The 18,141-nt window shown below is 40.1% G+C and overlaps 2 protein-coding genes across 4 annotated transcripts in view; one reads left to right on the forward strand and one right to left on the reverse strand.

Annotated features, from left to right (window-relative positions):
* CDR2 (cerebellar degeneration related protein 2) overlaps positions 1-17,144 on the reverse strand; it is a 36,023-nt gene extending 18,879 nt beyond the window's left edge. Inside the window, exons 1-2 of one of the 2 annotated variants that reach the window (XM_074206190.1) lie at positions 16,914-17,144; positions 5,227-5,339 (exon numbers count right to left, since the gene is read on the reverse strand). In XM_074206190.1, coding sequence (XP_074062291.1) covers positions 5,227-5,339; positions 16,914-16,992 — 192 coding nt within the window. In that variant the 5' untranslated portion in view covers positions 16,993-17,144. The remainder of the gene's footprint in view (positions 1-5,226; positions 5,340-16,913) is intronic. The other variant, XM_074206189.1, reaches the window with a different exon arrangement.
* Positions 17,145-17,827: 683 nt separating this feature from the next.
* Positions 17,828-18,141, forward strand: part of LOC141500025 (transmembrane protein 180-like) — a 66,098-nt gene continuing 65,784 nt past the window's right edge. For both annotated transcript variants that reach the window (XM_074202885.1, XM_074202883.1), the window contains exon 1: positions 17,828-17,934. The gene's annotated coding sequence lies outside the window, so the exon portion shown is untranslated. The remainder of the gene's footprint in view (positions 17,935-18,141) is intronic.

The following is an 18,141-nucleotide window of genomic DNA, read 5'->3' on the forward strand; positions in this document are numbered from 1 at the left end:
TGTCACAATGGCAGAAACAACACTTGTTAACTGATTGGCTAGATGATATGATAGAGGATGACTCATGGTTAACCCTTGGGCTGTTGTTACTTGAGAAACTGGAAGGATGGTGGTAATCTTGGGGGAAGAAGGGAAAAGAAAATATACTTCAGTTTTGAACATGTTGAGTTTGAAATGCCTTCAGGACATCCAACTGGAGATGTCTAAGAGGCAGTTAGAGATAAATGACTAGAGCTCAGGAGAGAGACTAGGGCTACATAAATAGACTATTTCTACCTAGAGATCCTAATTAAGTCCATGGAGCTAATCAGGTCACCCAATAAGAATAGAGAGAGAGGAAGTAAGATGTAGCTTTAGAGAATACCTGTAGTTTGGGAAGGGTAGGTGGGTAAGCAGGGGATGGGACAGTGGAAGATCTTAGCCTTTTTAAACTAAGCTTTAAAAAAGGCTAAGCTTCTTGGAAGGTCTCAATTTGATTGAGGCAATGCCCATAAATGGATTAAGGCTAGGTAAGAAATGGGACAAAGAATGGCTTCTTTTGCCCATTTAAAAAAAAATCAATCTGGGACAAGAAGACCCTCAGGGTTTCTGACCTACAGAAAAAACAAATGCTATTTACATTCACTCTTAACCTTTTTGGACCTAAACTATGGCTTGACCTGTTGTTGACCAAAACTTGAGAATTAACGTCATTTGGATTTAAGGTATGGGTTTTTTTAATATTTAATATTTATTTATTCTCATTTTTACTGGTAAAAATAACTGAGAATGAACAGTCAAATAATCAAAACCAAGACAACAGGTAGTATGTCATGGAAAACCCATTAGGAGAAAGTATTCCACAGAGAGTTGTCAACAGTGTTGAATGCTTGAGAGATCAAAAAGAATGAGGATTAAGAAAAGGCAAGAAATGATGATGTGATAATGTCATATAGCTAAGGATTGGGATGTAAGAAGACAAGAAGTGAAAGTTAAAGGCAGAGATTACTTTTATTAGATAACATTTAAAGTTAAGGAAAGCAACAAGAATGAATATTCCTTTCAAAGAATATGTCTGTTTAGCTCACTCATAAATGGTCATCTTAATTAATAAAATTTTTTTTCATCTACATATTTTAACATTTAGTCTTTAAATTCAAAACTAGAACTTCTGATTGAAAAAATAATCTGTACTTTCTAGTCTGAATATGTGAGTAACTAGTTTAATTAACTTCCTTAACCAGATAAAGAAATGAAGAAAATTCACAGAGCAATTATTCTGGTAAAGTTCCTAAGATTACTAATCAACAGGCAAAGTCTGTTAATTATGTAGTAATTTGTGTTTATTTCTCTTCTATAATTATGCATTAATTTGTTTTGTTGTTGGAAGGGGTTACCTAATATATATAATTATGCTTATATAATATACATTCTCTTAAGACTGACTCTACCACGTCATAATGATTGAAAAAGATTTAATGATACTTTCCACCAAACTGAAATGTATTAGCCACAGGAAGCCCTTATACATAGACTCCTAAATCTATTATCTCTCAAACTCTGACTCTCTTTCTCATCCCAGACCTTAATCTCCAACTGCTGATAAAATATTGTTACCTGAATGTCCTTTCTACCAGCACCTCTAAGTCAACAGGTCTTAAAACCTACTTTTGCATTATCTTTCCTACTAAACCTTTCCTCTTTCTTCACATCCTTATTTTTGTCTATGGTACCACATTTATCCAGTCTCCTGTGTTCAAGACCCTGATGATCCATTAAACTCTCCTCTTTTACCTCCATAACACACATCTCCATTCAACCCCAGCTTCTTTATTCTCACTGTTACTGACAAAGTTCTTCACTGCTACTGGCTTGTGCCACGACTGAAAAAGGGCCTTGTCATGAAACCTCCCTACTCCATTCCATCCTCTGAACCTATCAGATATGAACACACCTTGCTCAAAGATTTTCAGGGGCTCCTTTAGATCTTGCCCTCACCTTGCCCTGGTGATCAAGGTCCTTCATTTTGAAGTGCTACTCCATCTTTCCTCTTTTATTTATTTATTTCATTTCATCTCCCTCAGTGCACACTAAACTGAATTGATTTGCTCCTTGCCCCTGCTTTGCTGTTTCCCATTCTAGGAATGTCTTCTCCCCTACCCCTAATCTATGGATTTCCTTCCCATCTTTTAAACCCAACTCACACCTTTCTCCATAACCTCCTGATCATTTTTAACTTTTACCCTTTGGAGTTTAAGGAGCACTTTGTTTTGTCTCTCTCCAAAGTACTTTCCATGTAGTCCTGCATATTACTGTCACTCACAAACATGGAAGGACTTTATAAGACAAGGTGACAAACTGCACTGTAATCTCCAGACTAAAGACAGTCTAAGCTAAACTCTGACCCTCTCCAAGCAGCCAAGACTGTGTGCCATGCACAGTTGTCATTCAATAATTAGAAATGAAATAGATAATTATTAGAGTTACTGTGGTATATGTATGTCATGGAACACTATTGTTCTATTAGAAACCAGGAGGGACAGGAATTCAGGGAAGCCTGGAGGGATTTGCATGAACTGATGCTGAGTGGGATGAGCAGAACCAGAAAAACATTTTACACCCTAACAGCAACATGGGGGTGATGATCAACCTTGATGGACTTACTCATTCCATCAGTGCAATAATCAGGGACAATTTGGGGCTGTCCTCGATGGAGAATATCATCTGTATCCAGAGAAAGAACTGTGGAGTTTGAACAAAGACCAAATAATGTAAAGACTGGCAAATTGCCTTCTGTGGGGGTGGTAAGATTAGGGGGAAAAATTGTAAAACTCAAAATAAATAAAATCTTTAAAAAAGAAAAAAAAAGCTTGGGTAAGCACTTGTAGCTATCTTGGCAAACTCTAAGCCTCATTAACTTCAATTTAGGGAACAGTATGTTCTACAGTCCTTGACTAACACATTTTTAAAGTCTTATTTGTTCTAGTTTCAAGACTTGCTTTCCCAAAAGTTTCAGAAAAATGTTTTGGGCAAGCTACATAGTTGTGTGAAAATATGGTTAAAGGGAGGGTCTATTGCATACACTATAAATATGGTAGAATAAATAAATGCCTTAAGTGAACAAGCAATGTTTCTTTTGTCAGTTCTTTTAGTTTTCTTTTAGTTAGAATCATTTCTGAGTAATGCCCTTCAGATAATAGTATAATAAAAGAGAGTCAGAAAGGGGGCTCAAGTTGTACCACACCTTCTACATTGTGTTGGGCATTAAGATCTCAAGTCCCTCTTTGTACTGACACTGGATTCCTGTGCTTCCCATCTTTATGAGGCCAGCACTGAATATATAAAAGGTGGTCCTCAAAAGATGTTGACTCCATGAGCATGGACAATTTGAAAATTTTCTATACAGTCACAAAAGCCCTGAATCCTCTATTGTCAAAATCTTTGGAGGTTTTATTTGCAATAATATTATTGATCCAGGTGTTTCTGGAAAAAAATAAAGTTTACTAGTAAAACAGTTAATATTATGGTTAAGGAACCATAAAACAGTCTTCAATTACCTGTGCTGCTTAAATGGCAGTATTTACCAGGAGACCATCTCATCATTAAATCAACTATGTTCATGGAAGGACTCACTAAACAAGAAGCTTTCTGCACCCCAGTGCCCCTCCCAGCCTCACTCCTTTCTGCATGTCTTCTTCACTTGAATGTAAATTCCTTGAGGGCAGAGACTGTCTTTGTTTTTTAATTTATATTCCCAGTGCCTGGCACAGACTAAGCCTATGATAATTGCCTTTCCTTACTAAAGAAATGGAGTTAGGTATCTCTCTTAGACTATTTTATTTCCTACAACAATCATTAAATTAAAAACACCTGTAAATGTAAATAGATTGAGATCTCAGTGGTAGAAAGAAATATGTTTTACTTTGAATTCATAGCATGGTACCACTCATGAGAAAACGAATAAAGTGAGCTACTTAGAATTTAGTCACCTTGGTCCTTTACCTTCAGAATATCTTATCATCATCTTCAAAATTTAGGAATCTAAAAAAATCTAAAAGTAGAAGCACAGCATTCCCATCATTATTTTGTACTTAAATACTGTCACATGCAATTTAACCTCAGTTAATTTCAGAGGGAGATATAGCAGGGCACAAAGAAAAACGCATTGTCCTAGTGTCAGAAGGCTAGTTCTGACTCTGACACAGCTCCACTAACTGTGATCAGAAGCCACCTTCTCATAAAGAGCTCAATCTCATATAGCGCTTAACTTTCCTTACAACTCTGTGGAAACCTAAAGAAGTATTATCCCAGGGGCAGGTAGGTGGGACAGTGGATAGAGCACTGGCCCTAGAGACAGGAGGCACTGAGTTCAAATCTGAACCGAGATATTTGATACTAGCTGAGTGATCTTGGGCAAATCACTTTACCCCACTGCCTCATACACACAAAAAAAGTATTATCCCAAATTTTGCAAATCAGGAAACTGGCCCAGAAAGGTAAAGTGACTTGCCCAAAGGAGTGGGGGTCTCAAGGTACTAAGAACAGGTTTATTCCATATTGCCTCTCCACCATGAGAGACTAGGTGCTTTTTAAGACTTTCCCTTCCTGCCCCTATAAAATATTCAATATATTAACAAGGCAGATTAAAATTATCTGTGCTGGGAGTCTGGGGATTCATTCTAACCCTGGCTCTCAGGCCAAATCACTTCATTTTTCTAGGTCTCATTTTATCATTTATGAAATGAGAATAGGATACAGGATATTTTAAGGTTTCAAGGAGCTTAAAAATTATATTATTCACAATACATTTTCCAAAAGAGAAGCCTAAAAGAGTCAATGTTTCTTGTCCATCTGCACATAATGCAAGTGGGCATTATTTGAGTAATCCTATAATTAATCAAGGTTTCTCACTATTGGTGAGGGCTACTGGAATTCAAATATTGACTTTCTTTGCAGCAACCAGTTTCAGTATACATTTGAAGGATATACAAATTCAACAAAAAAGACACATGCTGGGGCAGCTAGGTGGCGCAGTGGATAAAGCACCAGCCCTGGAGTCAGGAGTACCTGGGTTCAAATCCAGCCTCAGACACTTAATAATTACCTAGCTGTGTGGCCTTGGGCAAGCCACTTAACCCCATTTGCCTTGCAAAAAAACCCCAAACAAACAAACAAAACAGAAAAAAAAAAAGACACATGCTAGATTGAAAGCCTACAACAATATCTCAGGTAAGTAAATGAGTTTACCTCAATTTCCTGTAATTGCTCCTGATTGGTAGTGTACATGTGCTGAAGAGACTCCTCAAGCTCAGTATTCCGATCCAACAATGTCTTTCCAAGCTCAGCAGCAAGCTGCAGATCTAACAAAAATACATATCATAAATATGATACCCTAAACATAACAACAACAAAAAATGTATGTAGTGCCTTAAAGTTTACAGAGCACTTTACAAATGGTTGTTGGTTCTTGTCCTTCATTATCAAAAAAGACCAAAATGACATCACAATATTTGAGACAAGTTACAGTGTATCCAACTGTGGCTGATGAGACCAATACGAGCTGGGGATGCTCTATCACAGGTTGGGCATAAATAGCCCATGTGAACACCTGTGGTAGGTACTCTAAACTTAACAGATGTCATGTTTCCTTTGAGCTGTTTCAATTCTGCCTTCCCCTTAGAACTTAGCACCCTCACTGATGACGGTACTTCCATGCTGGACAGTCCAGTACCAGTGTCTCCCATGCTGTACAGTCTAATTCTAAAGTTCTTCAATGAAACCTTCATGGTGTCTTAGTATTGCTTCTTCTGACCCCCTTGTGAGCATTTGCCTTGTGTGAGTTCTCCATAAAATAATTTTTTTAGCAAGCATACTAATAATGTGTCCAGCCCATTGTAGTTGTATTCTCTGTAGTAATGTTGGAATGCTAGGCTGTTTAGTTCAAGAAAGGACCTCAGTGTCTGGTATATCTCCTGCCAGGTGACCTTCAGAATCTTCCTAAGAAAATTTAAATGTGAGGGATTCAGTTTCCTGACATGGTGCTGGGAGACTGCCAGGTTTCACAAGCATATAGTAATGAGGTCAACATCACAGCTTTGGAGACCTTCAGTTTGGCAGTCTAATACATCTTCTCTTCCATACTTTTTTTTGAAGTCTTCCAGAGCTAGCTAGCTCTGGCAATACATGTGTCAACCTCCTTGTCAATGTGTACGTCCTTGGAAAGGACACTGCGAAGGTAAGTAAACTTGTCCACAATACTCAAAACTTCTCCATTTGCTGTAATCGATAGTTGCACATATGGATGGTGTGGTGCTGGCTGATACAGCACCCGTGTTTTCTTAGTGTTAACTGTTAGATCAAAATTAACACAATCAGCAGAGAATTGATCTGTACTTTGTTTCATCTCAGCTTCAGAGGCCTGCATTGAGTACATAGTCATCTGCAAACAGAAGATCATTCACCAACATTCCCTCCACTCTGATCTTGACTTGTAGCCTTTTCAAGTTGAAGAGTTTGCCATCAGTATGATAGTTAATCTTTGAAGTCTTGTTCATCCTCAGTGAAGGCATTTGACAACATGGCTGGAAACATGCTAAAAAGTATGGGAGCAAGGACACATTCTTGTTTTACTCCACTGGTGACTGAGAAATATCAAGAGCATCTTCCACTATCCAGAACCCAGGCATGCATGCCATCATGAAATTGATGTGCAATACTGATGAACTTCTCTGGGCAACCAAATTTTGACATAATTTTCCATAAACCCTTGAAACTAATAGTATCAAAGGCCTTGGTCAGATCTACAAATGTTGTATACAGATTTCTGTTCTGTTCCTGGCATTTTTCCTGGAGTTGCTGGGCAGCAAACACAATATTGTGTTCCTCTACCCTTTCTGAAGCCACAATGGCTCTCAGGGAAATGACCATCTTCCAGGTGAAGGATCAGCCTATTGAGAAGGAGTCTGGCAGGAATCTTACCAACAATGACTAAAAGAGAAATATCCTTGTGATTGTCACAGATCAATCTATTCCCTTTACCTTTATAGAGATGGACAATGGAGGTAGCCTTGAATTCTTAGAGGATAACTTCGTCATGCCATATAACCTGGAAAATTTCACTTTTTGGATGAGCAATGGATCCCCCACCTTGTAGATCTCCGCTGGAATAGAATCAGCTCGATACTTTACCACTAGAAAAGAGTCTAATGGAATTTAAAATCACTTCTTCAGTTGGAACTTCAGCTAGGCACTAATTGACTTCAACTTGAGGTAAACAATCAATGGTTTCTGAAATGATAGCCTGTTAAAGAACACTATGGAAGTGTTCAGTCCATCTCTCTAGGATCATGTCCCTATTGTTAATTAATGTGGATCCATCAGCACTGACTAGTTGAGATGTTCTATATGATTTGGACTATAAATAGCCTTCAGGGCATCATAAAAGCATTTTGGTTTGTTACTATCTGCATAAAATCGAATTTCATCTGCCTTCTTACTGAGCCAAGAGTCCTGCATCTCTCTAAATTTCTCTTCTACTTTGCTTTTTGATGGAACTAAATGCAGCTTTCTTAGAAATGAATGAACCATCCTTTAGTTTGCCAGTGTTCTGACCCAGATGAGCAAATGCAGTGCTGTACACCAGATCTCTGAAAGCTGTCCACTCTTTTTCTGCTCAGAGAGAGACACTTTAATCTCTTGACATTAATTCCTCTGGTACCCATTTTGCCTTGGGGCTTGCAGCTTTGGTTGAATGTGAATATTTAGCTTAAAAATGGATGAATCTGTGATCAGTACAGCACTCTGCACCACACTGTGCCTTTGTCACTCTCACATCCTGTCTCTTCTCCTTACAATCACATGGTCTAATAGATGCCACTGTTTGGTATGAGGGTGCATCCAGGAAGTTTTATTGTGTTTAGGTAAATGGAAATCAGTGTTTGTGATGAGAAAATCACGAGATGCACAAGTCTTCAGTAGAAGATGACTATTGCTGTTGCTGTTTCCAACTCCATTCCTCCCAAGGATTTCTTGCCATGTCTGAGTCTACTTTAGCAGTAAAGTCATCAGAATTATAAGCTTGTTCTCTTTTGGTACATTGATGATAAGGGTCTCCAGATCTTCATAAAATTTTTCTTTAATTTCTTCAGTGTTCATCACAGCATAGGTACTGATGATGGTGGCGCAACATTTCCTGGAAGTGGCAATCTCATTATCATGAGTCTGTCATTCACTCTTTTTGGTAGACATTCAAGAGTGTTGACTAGATTAGTTTTGATTGCAAAACCTACCCAAGCTTCACAGCATACTCTTTCACTGCGGAAGAACGATATCCAGCTCTGACTTCATTAAGCTGGGCTTCATTTGCCAGCCTTGTTTCACTCAGGGTTGCTATTTGAATACCATGCCTGCTGAGTTCTCTTGCAATAAAAGGTGTTTGTATTTAAGGCCTATTGGATCTTGTATTGTCTACAAGTGTGTGCACATTCCATGCATTGATGATGAGTGATAGCTTCTTTAAAGAAGTTCTTGTAGATTTTTTTTTGTCTTGATCTCACAGTGGGTCCCCACCTGTGGCAGTAATCAGGCCAGCAGACAATTTTTAGGGCACCTTTTCTAGCCCCTTCCTCATATCAGGAAGTGAGCAGTGTGATCCTTAAAAGGGCTGCTCATGGGGCGGCTAGGTGGCGTAGTGGATAAAGCACCGACCCTGGAGTCAGGAGGAGTACCACCTGGGTTCAAATCTGGTCTCAGACACTTAATAATTACCTAGCTGTGTGGCCTTGGGCAAGCCACTTAACCCCATTTGCCTTGCAAAAACCTTTAAAAAAAAAAAAGGTCTGCTCAGTCACCCAGGGGGCTGCCAAATCCCACTGTTGCTTTCAGTGGAGAAATGATCCTATGGCCTGGGTCACCTACATGCAGGGTTGTGACGACAGCTCACATTGTATCGGCACCTGCTGCTTCATCACTTGCCTGTCTCCACAGGATTTTGAGGAATGGTTATGAGTGGTCTTTTGTTATCATCATGATCCAGCGTGGCAAGACAGAGTCAAGACAACTGGTGATGGCTTTAGATGCAGTAGATGACCTTGGTGTCTTTAATGTCTAACCAAGCTCAAAGTTTTCCACAGCACCTGCTTCAGTTGGCTTCATGACCACTGAAATGAATTGTTCTCTTCCACCCATTCCACCAGTGGAAGACTTCACATGCTTGGAATAGGCACTCCCCACTACTCACTGATGAATTTGAGAATCCCTTGATTACCCTCAGCTTGGTTTAGCCCTGCTGCCAAAATGGGGTGTGGTCACTGAGCATGCTACAGCTTCTTGGAGTCACAGGTGAGAGTTAGGTGGCTCAGGTGGACATCAAAGGTGGAAAGAAGTCCTGAAAAGGGCTTGGCAGCTCTCCCACCAAGGTATTAGTCTTCCTCAAACACCCTATATCCCTACAAATATTACAAATATTTTCTAGCTCGATCTTCACAATAACCATGGGACATAGGTATTATTATTATTATTATTATTATTATTACCATCTCTGCTTTACAATGAATTAACCAATAAATAAAAATAGCTAACATGAATATAGCATCTTCTTTGTGCCAGTCACTGTGCTAAGACCTTTACAAATATTATTTCATTTGATCCACACATCAAATGTAGGAGGGGGATGCTATTGTTTCCTTCATTTCATAGATGAGGAAATTGAGGTTTAGGGAAGTTAAGTGCTTTGCTGAGAGTCACATTGCTGGTAAGTATCTAAGTTAGAATTTGAACTCAAGTCTTCCTAGCACTCTATCCACTAGGCCCTTTAGATCATATCAGAAACTATAATTGATCTAATGAAACTACCAGTTTCTGACTAATTAGCCATGTAACTTTGAGAAAGTCACTTCATATTTCTGAAAGTGAATTTCTTCATTTCTGGATTAAGGTTTGAACCCAATGATCTCAAAAATCTTCTTTCTTTATGTTAATCTAGAGGTTTACAGTAATTGGCCAGTGTTTTTCTAGAGGTTAAAATAACTATGACATATTCACTCTCTATGTAGAATTCCAGAATGCAATTACTCTATTTCTACTGGTATATTTTAAGACAAAGGGAAGAAATTATTGAGTAAATTTTTAAAGGCTTAGTAAACTTTTTTATTGTGATAAGGCTAATTTAATTGAGTTTTTTTTCCCTTCGGCTTAGAAAACCTGAATTTCTTCCCGTTATAAACACTTTTTTGATGAGAGGGTGGTGATAACAAGGACTTTTGTGATTGAGAATTTATTTTGTTTATAAGACAGTGGGGATTTATTTATGATATTAAAACACATTTTACACTAACTTAGTTTTGATAAATTCCAATTTTAATAGGATTTTTTTCCCTTTAAAGTTGAATAAGAAAAGTAGCTGTCAGTCTAGAGATTTCCAAGCATTTTACTTCATGAAAGTTTAGTGATTATCTGTTTAACATCAGGATAAATTTTAAACTGTTTTTACAAAAGAAAAAGACTTTTAGGAAGAAATGCCTAAGTAAATATCTTATGCTTAATTAAACTTTTTCAGGATTTTTTTCAGGTCTACTAAATTTTATTTGTAAGTTAATTTATTGTAATAATTCCATGGTATTTTATGTCCAAACCTATTTTGATTAGTGAGACTTTATTGTTTGAGAAAAAAGCTTTTGTGGAACTCTGAATATTCTTTTTGGATTTCAATCTTAAATTTGTTGTATCCCTGGACCTGTTCTTAAAAGGGTGCTTAAAAAAAGCAAAATCAGCAAACAGCAGCTCAATGGAGCCTCATCTGAGATACAAGGCCTAATGAATATCTGTTCATAGATGTCCCTGGGAATAAAGTATGAATTTTATATATATATATATATATTAATATGACAACCGGCCACCCTAAAATCATAAACAATCATGAGAAAAGTTACTTTTAAATATTTATGATTCCTTAAAATAAAATCATTGAGAGATAACATGACAGTGGATAGTGAGCCTGAGTCAGGATGACCTAGGATCAAGTTCTGTTTATACACAAAATAACTCTGTGACCCTTTGCCCAAAGTTGTAGAATAGTTAACAGATTTTCTTTGGTGGAAGAAATACATTTGCTGGAAGTTTCCTGCATCAATCATCGATGCAGGACCAAAAATAAAGAAGCAAAATCTTTATAGTACTAGCAAATCTGGTGCTAAAATACATTTTCTATTAATTTATTTACAATAAATGTTAATACTGTATGTATTTCATTGATACCAGGCCTCAACTCGCTGGAATATCACCAGTGTATGTACACAATGACACCTTTCTCTCAAATAAACAGCAATCATTTAATATTAATCTTCATTACATTTAGTCTTATTTTTCAGATGAGACAACAGAGGCACAAAAGATGGTTATGTGGTCTAAAAAAAACCTTCACTTAGTCTGGGGCAAGACAGAGATCATAGTTCAGTTCTCTGAATTTACAGGATATACTTATTTACAAACTCCACAATCACTTCCTTCATCATTCAGACCAGTATCACTTTACATTTATAAAAAATAAAAATTCCTGCAGGAAAAAAGTTGCCCATTTAACACTACTTATTCTTGCAGAAGAAAAATACTTATTTCCTGGGTAGAAGTAGCTCACTCTTTTTGGTTTAGTTTAATACACAGAACTATAGAAATGGAATTAAAGAACTCAAATTGTTATTGCCAGTACTGTGGATGAGTCACAGCCTCAAGCAAGTCTACATCCTGGTTTTTTTCCCAACTGGAAAATAAATTGCTGCTACCCAATAATATTCATTAAATTCTTTTCAGTCTTTGGACTGAGATATTACAGAAAATAGTTTATACAAATAGGGTGTGTAAAAACTACACAGACATTACCATGCTGTAACGGAGGCCAAAGGCTGCCATGACATCATTACTTAGATATTACTTCAACTTCTCCTTCCTGGGCCCTGGCCTGTTTGTCACATAGTATAATAGCCAGAGGCAGGATAAAGACATCCTAAATTAGTCATCTGAAAGGAAAACTTTCCCAGAATAGGCCTCTAGTTGGAGACTACTTTACTTTTCTTTTCAGTTATATAGAGTCATCTGGAATACTTTTTTTTTGAGGGGGAAAATACTTTTATTTAAGCAACCAGCTTCATTTTTAATATAATCTTAACCACTTTTGTCTATTTTCCTACTGTTTAAAGTAATACAAAGTATAGAACACTACAAGTGGAAAAACAACAGCATAGAATTTAAGATATATTCTTTTCACAAACTCTATGTTTCCTTACACAAGATCCTAACAACCTAAGAAACCTTAAGCTATATAGGCTCTTAAATTATTTGACAACATAGGATTTTTGGCAAGACCAGTGACAACCACAAAAGCATGCCCTTATCTTTGTGAAATAGAAAACCACTCATGAAGTCACCATGGAGTAAACTACTAGTATTTCTGTTATCTTAAGGAAAAATTTTGTTGTGGTAGCAGTGGTGGTTGTTGTTTTTTTGGCAAAACTATTCTTTTCCGGTTATGAAAGATCTGGCTCCTACTAGTAGACAAAAATTGGCAAGGCACCCAAAAAGGCTTTCTTGAGTGCGGATAGATTAGATAAGAGAATTTTTAGTAACTTTATTTGGCATTTTCAATTAAGGCGAATGTGAAAAGGAAACAAAGTAAAACAAAGTTTAGAAGATCCTATTCATTTCTCATTAAATAATTATTAAGGTATCTTGACTTAAGGAGTTCTCTTTTCTCAACTGTTTAAATGGTAAAATCACCCATATGAGGAATCAAATGACCTGGATTCTAGTCTTAATTTTGTCACTAATTCCCTATGTATCTTGCCCATATGACAAATTCTCTTGGCCTCAGTTTCTTTAACTATAAAATGAAAGGATTATAGAGGACTTCAATGGGTCCTTCCAGTCCTTACTGAGAATTTGCTGCAAGAATCCCTGAGTTATTCTCTATTCACTGCAGGCTCAGAAATTCCAACATAGAAATGCCTTTAGATATTTTAGGTTTCAACAAGTTAAAGTTTATTTTAACTGTATATAACAGGAAGCTATATGGGTGTTCAAACATCAGTACAATACAATTCCTCCTATTCAGAACACTGGGATGCATCAATGGGTGAGAAAAACATAAAAATTGATGCTGATGCAAAAAGTTGTCAGTGAATTTTAAGTTTTTAAAACTCACAGCTATTAAATTTCCCTCAGATAAAACAGTTAGGTCAGATGATAGTGTGAAGCAACAACTCTGCATCAGTATGAGAGCTGAAAGTTTTTGCCACCATAAAGTAATAAAGCAATACACGTCACTGAATGACGCTATGGCGTTAACACCTGTTGCTAAACTTTTAGGATAGCAAAAAGCCCTTGCATAAATATAAAGTAAAATGTTGGTATCTCTTTTAATGACTTCAGAAACACAGTGAAAGATTCAGCAAAGAAGTGAACATAAGGCAGATGTTATCAATTTCAGAAGATACTGAGGTTTTATAAAGCAATAACACATACCTGGTATTCTTATAAAGACCAACCTGTAGCTTTTTGACGCATACAACAGAAACCTGAATCCTTATCCTGGGCTTTTGCCTGGCTCACAAAGGTAGATGTAATAGCAGCTGCCCTAAAAGAAAACTGGAGTGCTAAACTCTCTTCACTTTGTTCTCAGGGGCACATTTCAAAGAGTAAGCCATCATTACCCTGTACTGAAGGCTCCTGTCCCAGAAAAGCACTTACTCAAATATATCACTGTCAATATTTTTACATTAACCCCTCTGACAAAAGGCAGTCTCTCTCTCTTGTATCAAAGTAGTTTATAAAAGTGGAGAATTTCTCCATCCTGTACTTGCAGATAGCCTCTGAGAAAAGATCCACATTGACCATTATTATAATTCTAATTGAGATTATTATGAGATAGCAGATTAGTGTCTCAGTTTTAAAAATGTGTTCATTATTCTCAATTTTTAAAAAAGTACAACAAATCTTCAGCTAAATATTTGATCTAGTTAAAAATCACAGATTGCTAGAGAGAGATGATTGTATAGTTTGAAGCTCTTCCTTCAGATTTTCTCCAAGACTGATAGATATCTTTGAGATTAATAAAAGACTAATTTTAAAAACTGCAGGGGAGAGGGAGCTGGAGGTGGTTGAATTTTGTTTAAAGGTAACATGTCTTGCTGTTTCCAAAACCTTCTTACTGAGAAAATGGAAAAGGAAACAACAACAAAAGTAAATACATGGAGTAGAATACAAGGGAAACCACCGAATTAATAGGACAACAGAATATTTCTCTCACAGAATGAGAAAAATACCTTCTGACATTTTAAGCACTACATGAAGGCAGATTAAAAAGTCAGTAAAGAAGTTGTTTGACAAATATTTAGCACTTCAATTTCCACTTTTTTTTTACAAAGCACTTGGGCAGGTTATACACATGAAAAAAAACGCCCCATCTCCCATTCTTAATATGTTGATATCTGTCTTACTTTCTTTGTGGGAATCAAATGAAGTAAAAGGTATGAAAGCACTATGAAAATTATACCTTGAGGTAGGTGGCATTTAAGGTCCCTTCCAACTCAAAGATTCTTGATTATTACACCACATTAAAGTCTAAAAAAGTTTAAAAGAATTCTTCACATAACTCTAACATTTGTTTTCATTTCAGAGTAGGTGAAACATTAATGGTGGCTATCCACAACAAATTCTTAAGAATTACAAAGGGCAAAGGCAGACATTCACATTGTAGAAAAAAGCTCTGAAAGAGCAATTCTAGTATAATACACAATTGTGAGTTTGGATTTATACTTGTGAAAAGCAAAAGAACATATCTGAGAATAAATGATCTAATACATACAGGGAAAGCTACAATATAAACTCAATGCTGAATTCAAGTCAGTGAAGCAGGCAGCTAAGTGGCACAGTGGATAGAGCACCAGCCTTTGAGTTAGGAGACCCGGAATTCAAATCCAACTTCAGACACATAATAATTACCTAGCTGTGTGACCTTGGGCAAATCACTTAACCCCATTGCCTTGCAAAAACCAAAAGAAAACAAAAATAAAAGTCAGTGAAGCTAAGTAACTTGAGAAAAAAAATTTTTCCCCCAATAGTCAACTAGCCTGGATTACACAGAAAACAGAAGGCTTGACTACTTTGATTACATGATTTTTCAAGGCAAATTAGTCTGGAAGAAACCATCTCAAAGAACAGATGTATATTGTTTTCATCTACTCCAGAAAGGTTACAAGTCATTAAGAGCATATTCCTTAAAGAGGAAGTTTAATGCTCTAATGCCCTTCATTAATCTCATTTGGAATTTAAAGGGTGAGTTAAACTCTTAGTCCTGCTAAGATGTGCCTATTCATAGTAATCCTAAAAATGATCTATATTTTTTCAAAAACTCCAGATCTATGACTTCACTGATATATCATAAAGAATGGGCACCTAATCTTGGGAGAGTTGTGTGAGGCGTGAGGTTAAATGACTTGCCCTGAGTCTAAAAGCCACTATGTTTCTGACCAGAGTCAAAAAACCCCTTCTGAATGAGGCTTGGCTGTATTCTATCCACTCACTGTACCTCACTGCCATTGAATATTTAATTTCATAAAAAAAACTAACTATCATTAAGTTTTTTTGTTTTGTTTTTTAGGTTTTTGCAAGGCAAACGGGGTTAAGTGGCTTGCCCAAGGCCACACAGCTAGGTCATTATTAAGTGTCTGAGACTGGATTTGAACCCAGGTACTCCTGACTCCAAAGCCGGTGCTTTATACACTACGCCACCTAGCCGGCCCTATCATTAAGTTTTGTGCTACAAATAAAAGCAAGATAACCGTTTAAGGTTAAACTAAATGTGGGAATTATCCATAGTTTAGAAATAAGAACTTCCTTAAAATGTCGAAAGGCAATATAGTTCAAACATGCAGAATTCCTAGGATCTGTTCAATAAGCTGTAAGCCGATCAGAAAAAGTATTTATTTTGAAGCAGATCTGCCAAATAGAGAAATCTGCCTCAGGCAAGCGCTGGTACAGGGGTGCGGAGGAGCTTTTAGAGGTCAGCTAATAGGTGGGGTGGTACGGACTTGGGCATTTCAATTCAACAACGTTGAACCGCTTAACGCATCCGAAGCAACAGCGCCCAGGTGCCTTAGGGCAGAGAGAGCCTCCCTGATCCATCGCGACCACCCATCCCCGCCCCGGCTCGGCTGGGCACACATCAGCCTCCACCAGCTACCCAAGAAGGCAGTGCACTGCCCAGGAGCGGGACCAGCATCACCCCCGCTTGGAGTCACAGACCCAGTCTCTACCGCAGAGAAGGGGAGGGGCGGGAAGGGGAGAATCATCTCTGGGTTGGGACTAGCAAGAGCAGGCAAAACACCGGCTCAGGGATGGCTTCTCCCGCCCACCACCCCTTTCTTCTCCAATCCCTCCACCTCTTTCTTTCTTCTGTCACACCACCTCCCTTCTTTCTTCTTCAGTCCCACCACCACCTTTCTTCTCCAGTCCCACCACCTTTCTTCTCCAGTCCCATCACCACCTTTCTTCTCTCGTCCCACCACCTCCCTTCTTTCTTCTCCAGTCCCACCACCTTTCTTCTCCAGTCCCACCACCTTTCTTCTCCAGTCCCACCACCTTTCTTCTCCAGTCCCACCTCCTTTCTTCTCCAGTCCCACCACCTCCCTTCTTTCTTCTCCAGTCCCACCACCTTTCTTCTCCAGTCCCACCACCTCCCTTCTTTCTTCTCCAGTCCCACCAGCTCCTTTCTTCTCGAGTCCCACCACGTTTCTTCTCCCGTCCCACCACGTTTCTTCTCCCGTCCCACCACCCCCTCCTTCCCCAGTCCACTGCAGCAGTTTCTCATCTGTGCAATTACACAGAGCCGGGGTGAGGTTTGTCCCCGAGCGCCCGGGGCGGGCTGGGCGGGGGTCGCCCCTCACCTTGCTGCAGGTCCTGCTGGTCGTACCACGGCTCGTCCTCCTTCATCTCAAACTCCTCCATCAGGTTTTCCGCCAACATCGCGGCGGGCTATCGGGGAGGCAGCCCCGGTCCCGCCGCCGCCCCGGCCGCTGCCCCCGGCTCTCCTCCGGCCGGGGCTGTCCCCCGGCCGCTGTCCCCCGGCCGGGGCTCCGCCGACGCCCACACAGCCTCGGGGCCCGGACACCGAGCCGGCTCCGGCCCCGCTCGGGCTTCCCGGCTGGCCGCCGACGTGCGGCGCCCGGGTGCCGGCGCCCCCGAGGCAGCCCGGAGCCGGCTCTGCCCGGCCCGCGGCCCCAAACGTGGCACTTTCCGAAAGTAGCCCTCCCCAACCGGGGAGCGATTCAAAACCCAGGCCGCATTCCCACCAATCCCAGGCCGTCACCCTGACGAGGGGCGGGCGCTTTCGCCAATCACACCCTTCGGGAAGATTCGATTCGTCTGGGCTCCCGGGGAACAGACCAATGAAGACCCTAGAGAGGACTAAGGAGGCGGAGAAAGGATCTCGGAGCTCTGCAAAACTAGTCCAACCACGCCTAGAGCCCTGAAATGGAGAGCGTGGCGCACGCGCAGTGCGCATCTCCCCACCCGGCTTCGCTCTCCGGGGTACACCCCGCAGCGGTCCGAGAGGGAGCCCGAGCTGCGGAGGAGGAGGAGGCGGAGGAGGAGGAGGAGGAGGTAAAGGGGTGCGTTTTAGTGACCGAGGCGTGCGTGGAGCGGAGGCCGGAGAAGCGCCCGGGCGGCAGAGGGTGTGAGAGCTGTGCAAGTGCGGGGTCCGGTGACACCCCGGAGGCTGGCACCCGGGGCGCTGACGTCACCGGGGGGTGAGGAGGAGGAGGAGGATGAGGGGCGTGCGGCGTCACATGTGGCTTGGCGGTGCCATGCACCGAGCGCTGGCTGGAGTCCGAGGGCCTGGGTTCTGATCGCACCATGGCATTTCCCTTGTCCGGTCGGGCTGGTGGGTCGCAGTTGTGGGAGGCCGAGGTGAGGAATGGGCACCAGAGGGCACTGCCCTGTGCAGCCTGGGAGAGGGAAGGCAGCTGAGGAATGTACGACACGGGGAAGGGGGAAAGGAGATGAAGGGTGGGCAGTATGGAGAAAGGGGAGGGAGGTGGTTGGTGTTGCGTGAGCCCAGAGAGAGGTGACGGGTGCGAATGCGAATGGAGGGATGTGCAACACCTGGACTGGTTG

The sequence above is a fragment of the Macrotis lagotis genome, chromosome X (genome assembly GCF_037893015.1).
Source record: "Macrotis lagotis isolate mMagLag1 chromosome X, bilby.v1.9.chrom.fasta, whole genome shotgun sequence".
Lineage (NCBI taxonomy): Eukaryota > Metazoa > Chordata > Mammalia > Peramelemorphia > Peramelidae > Macrotis > Macrotis lagotis.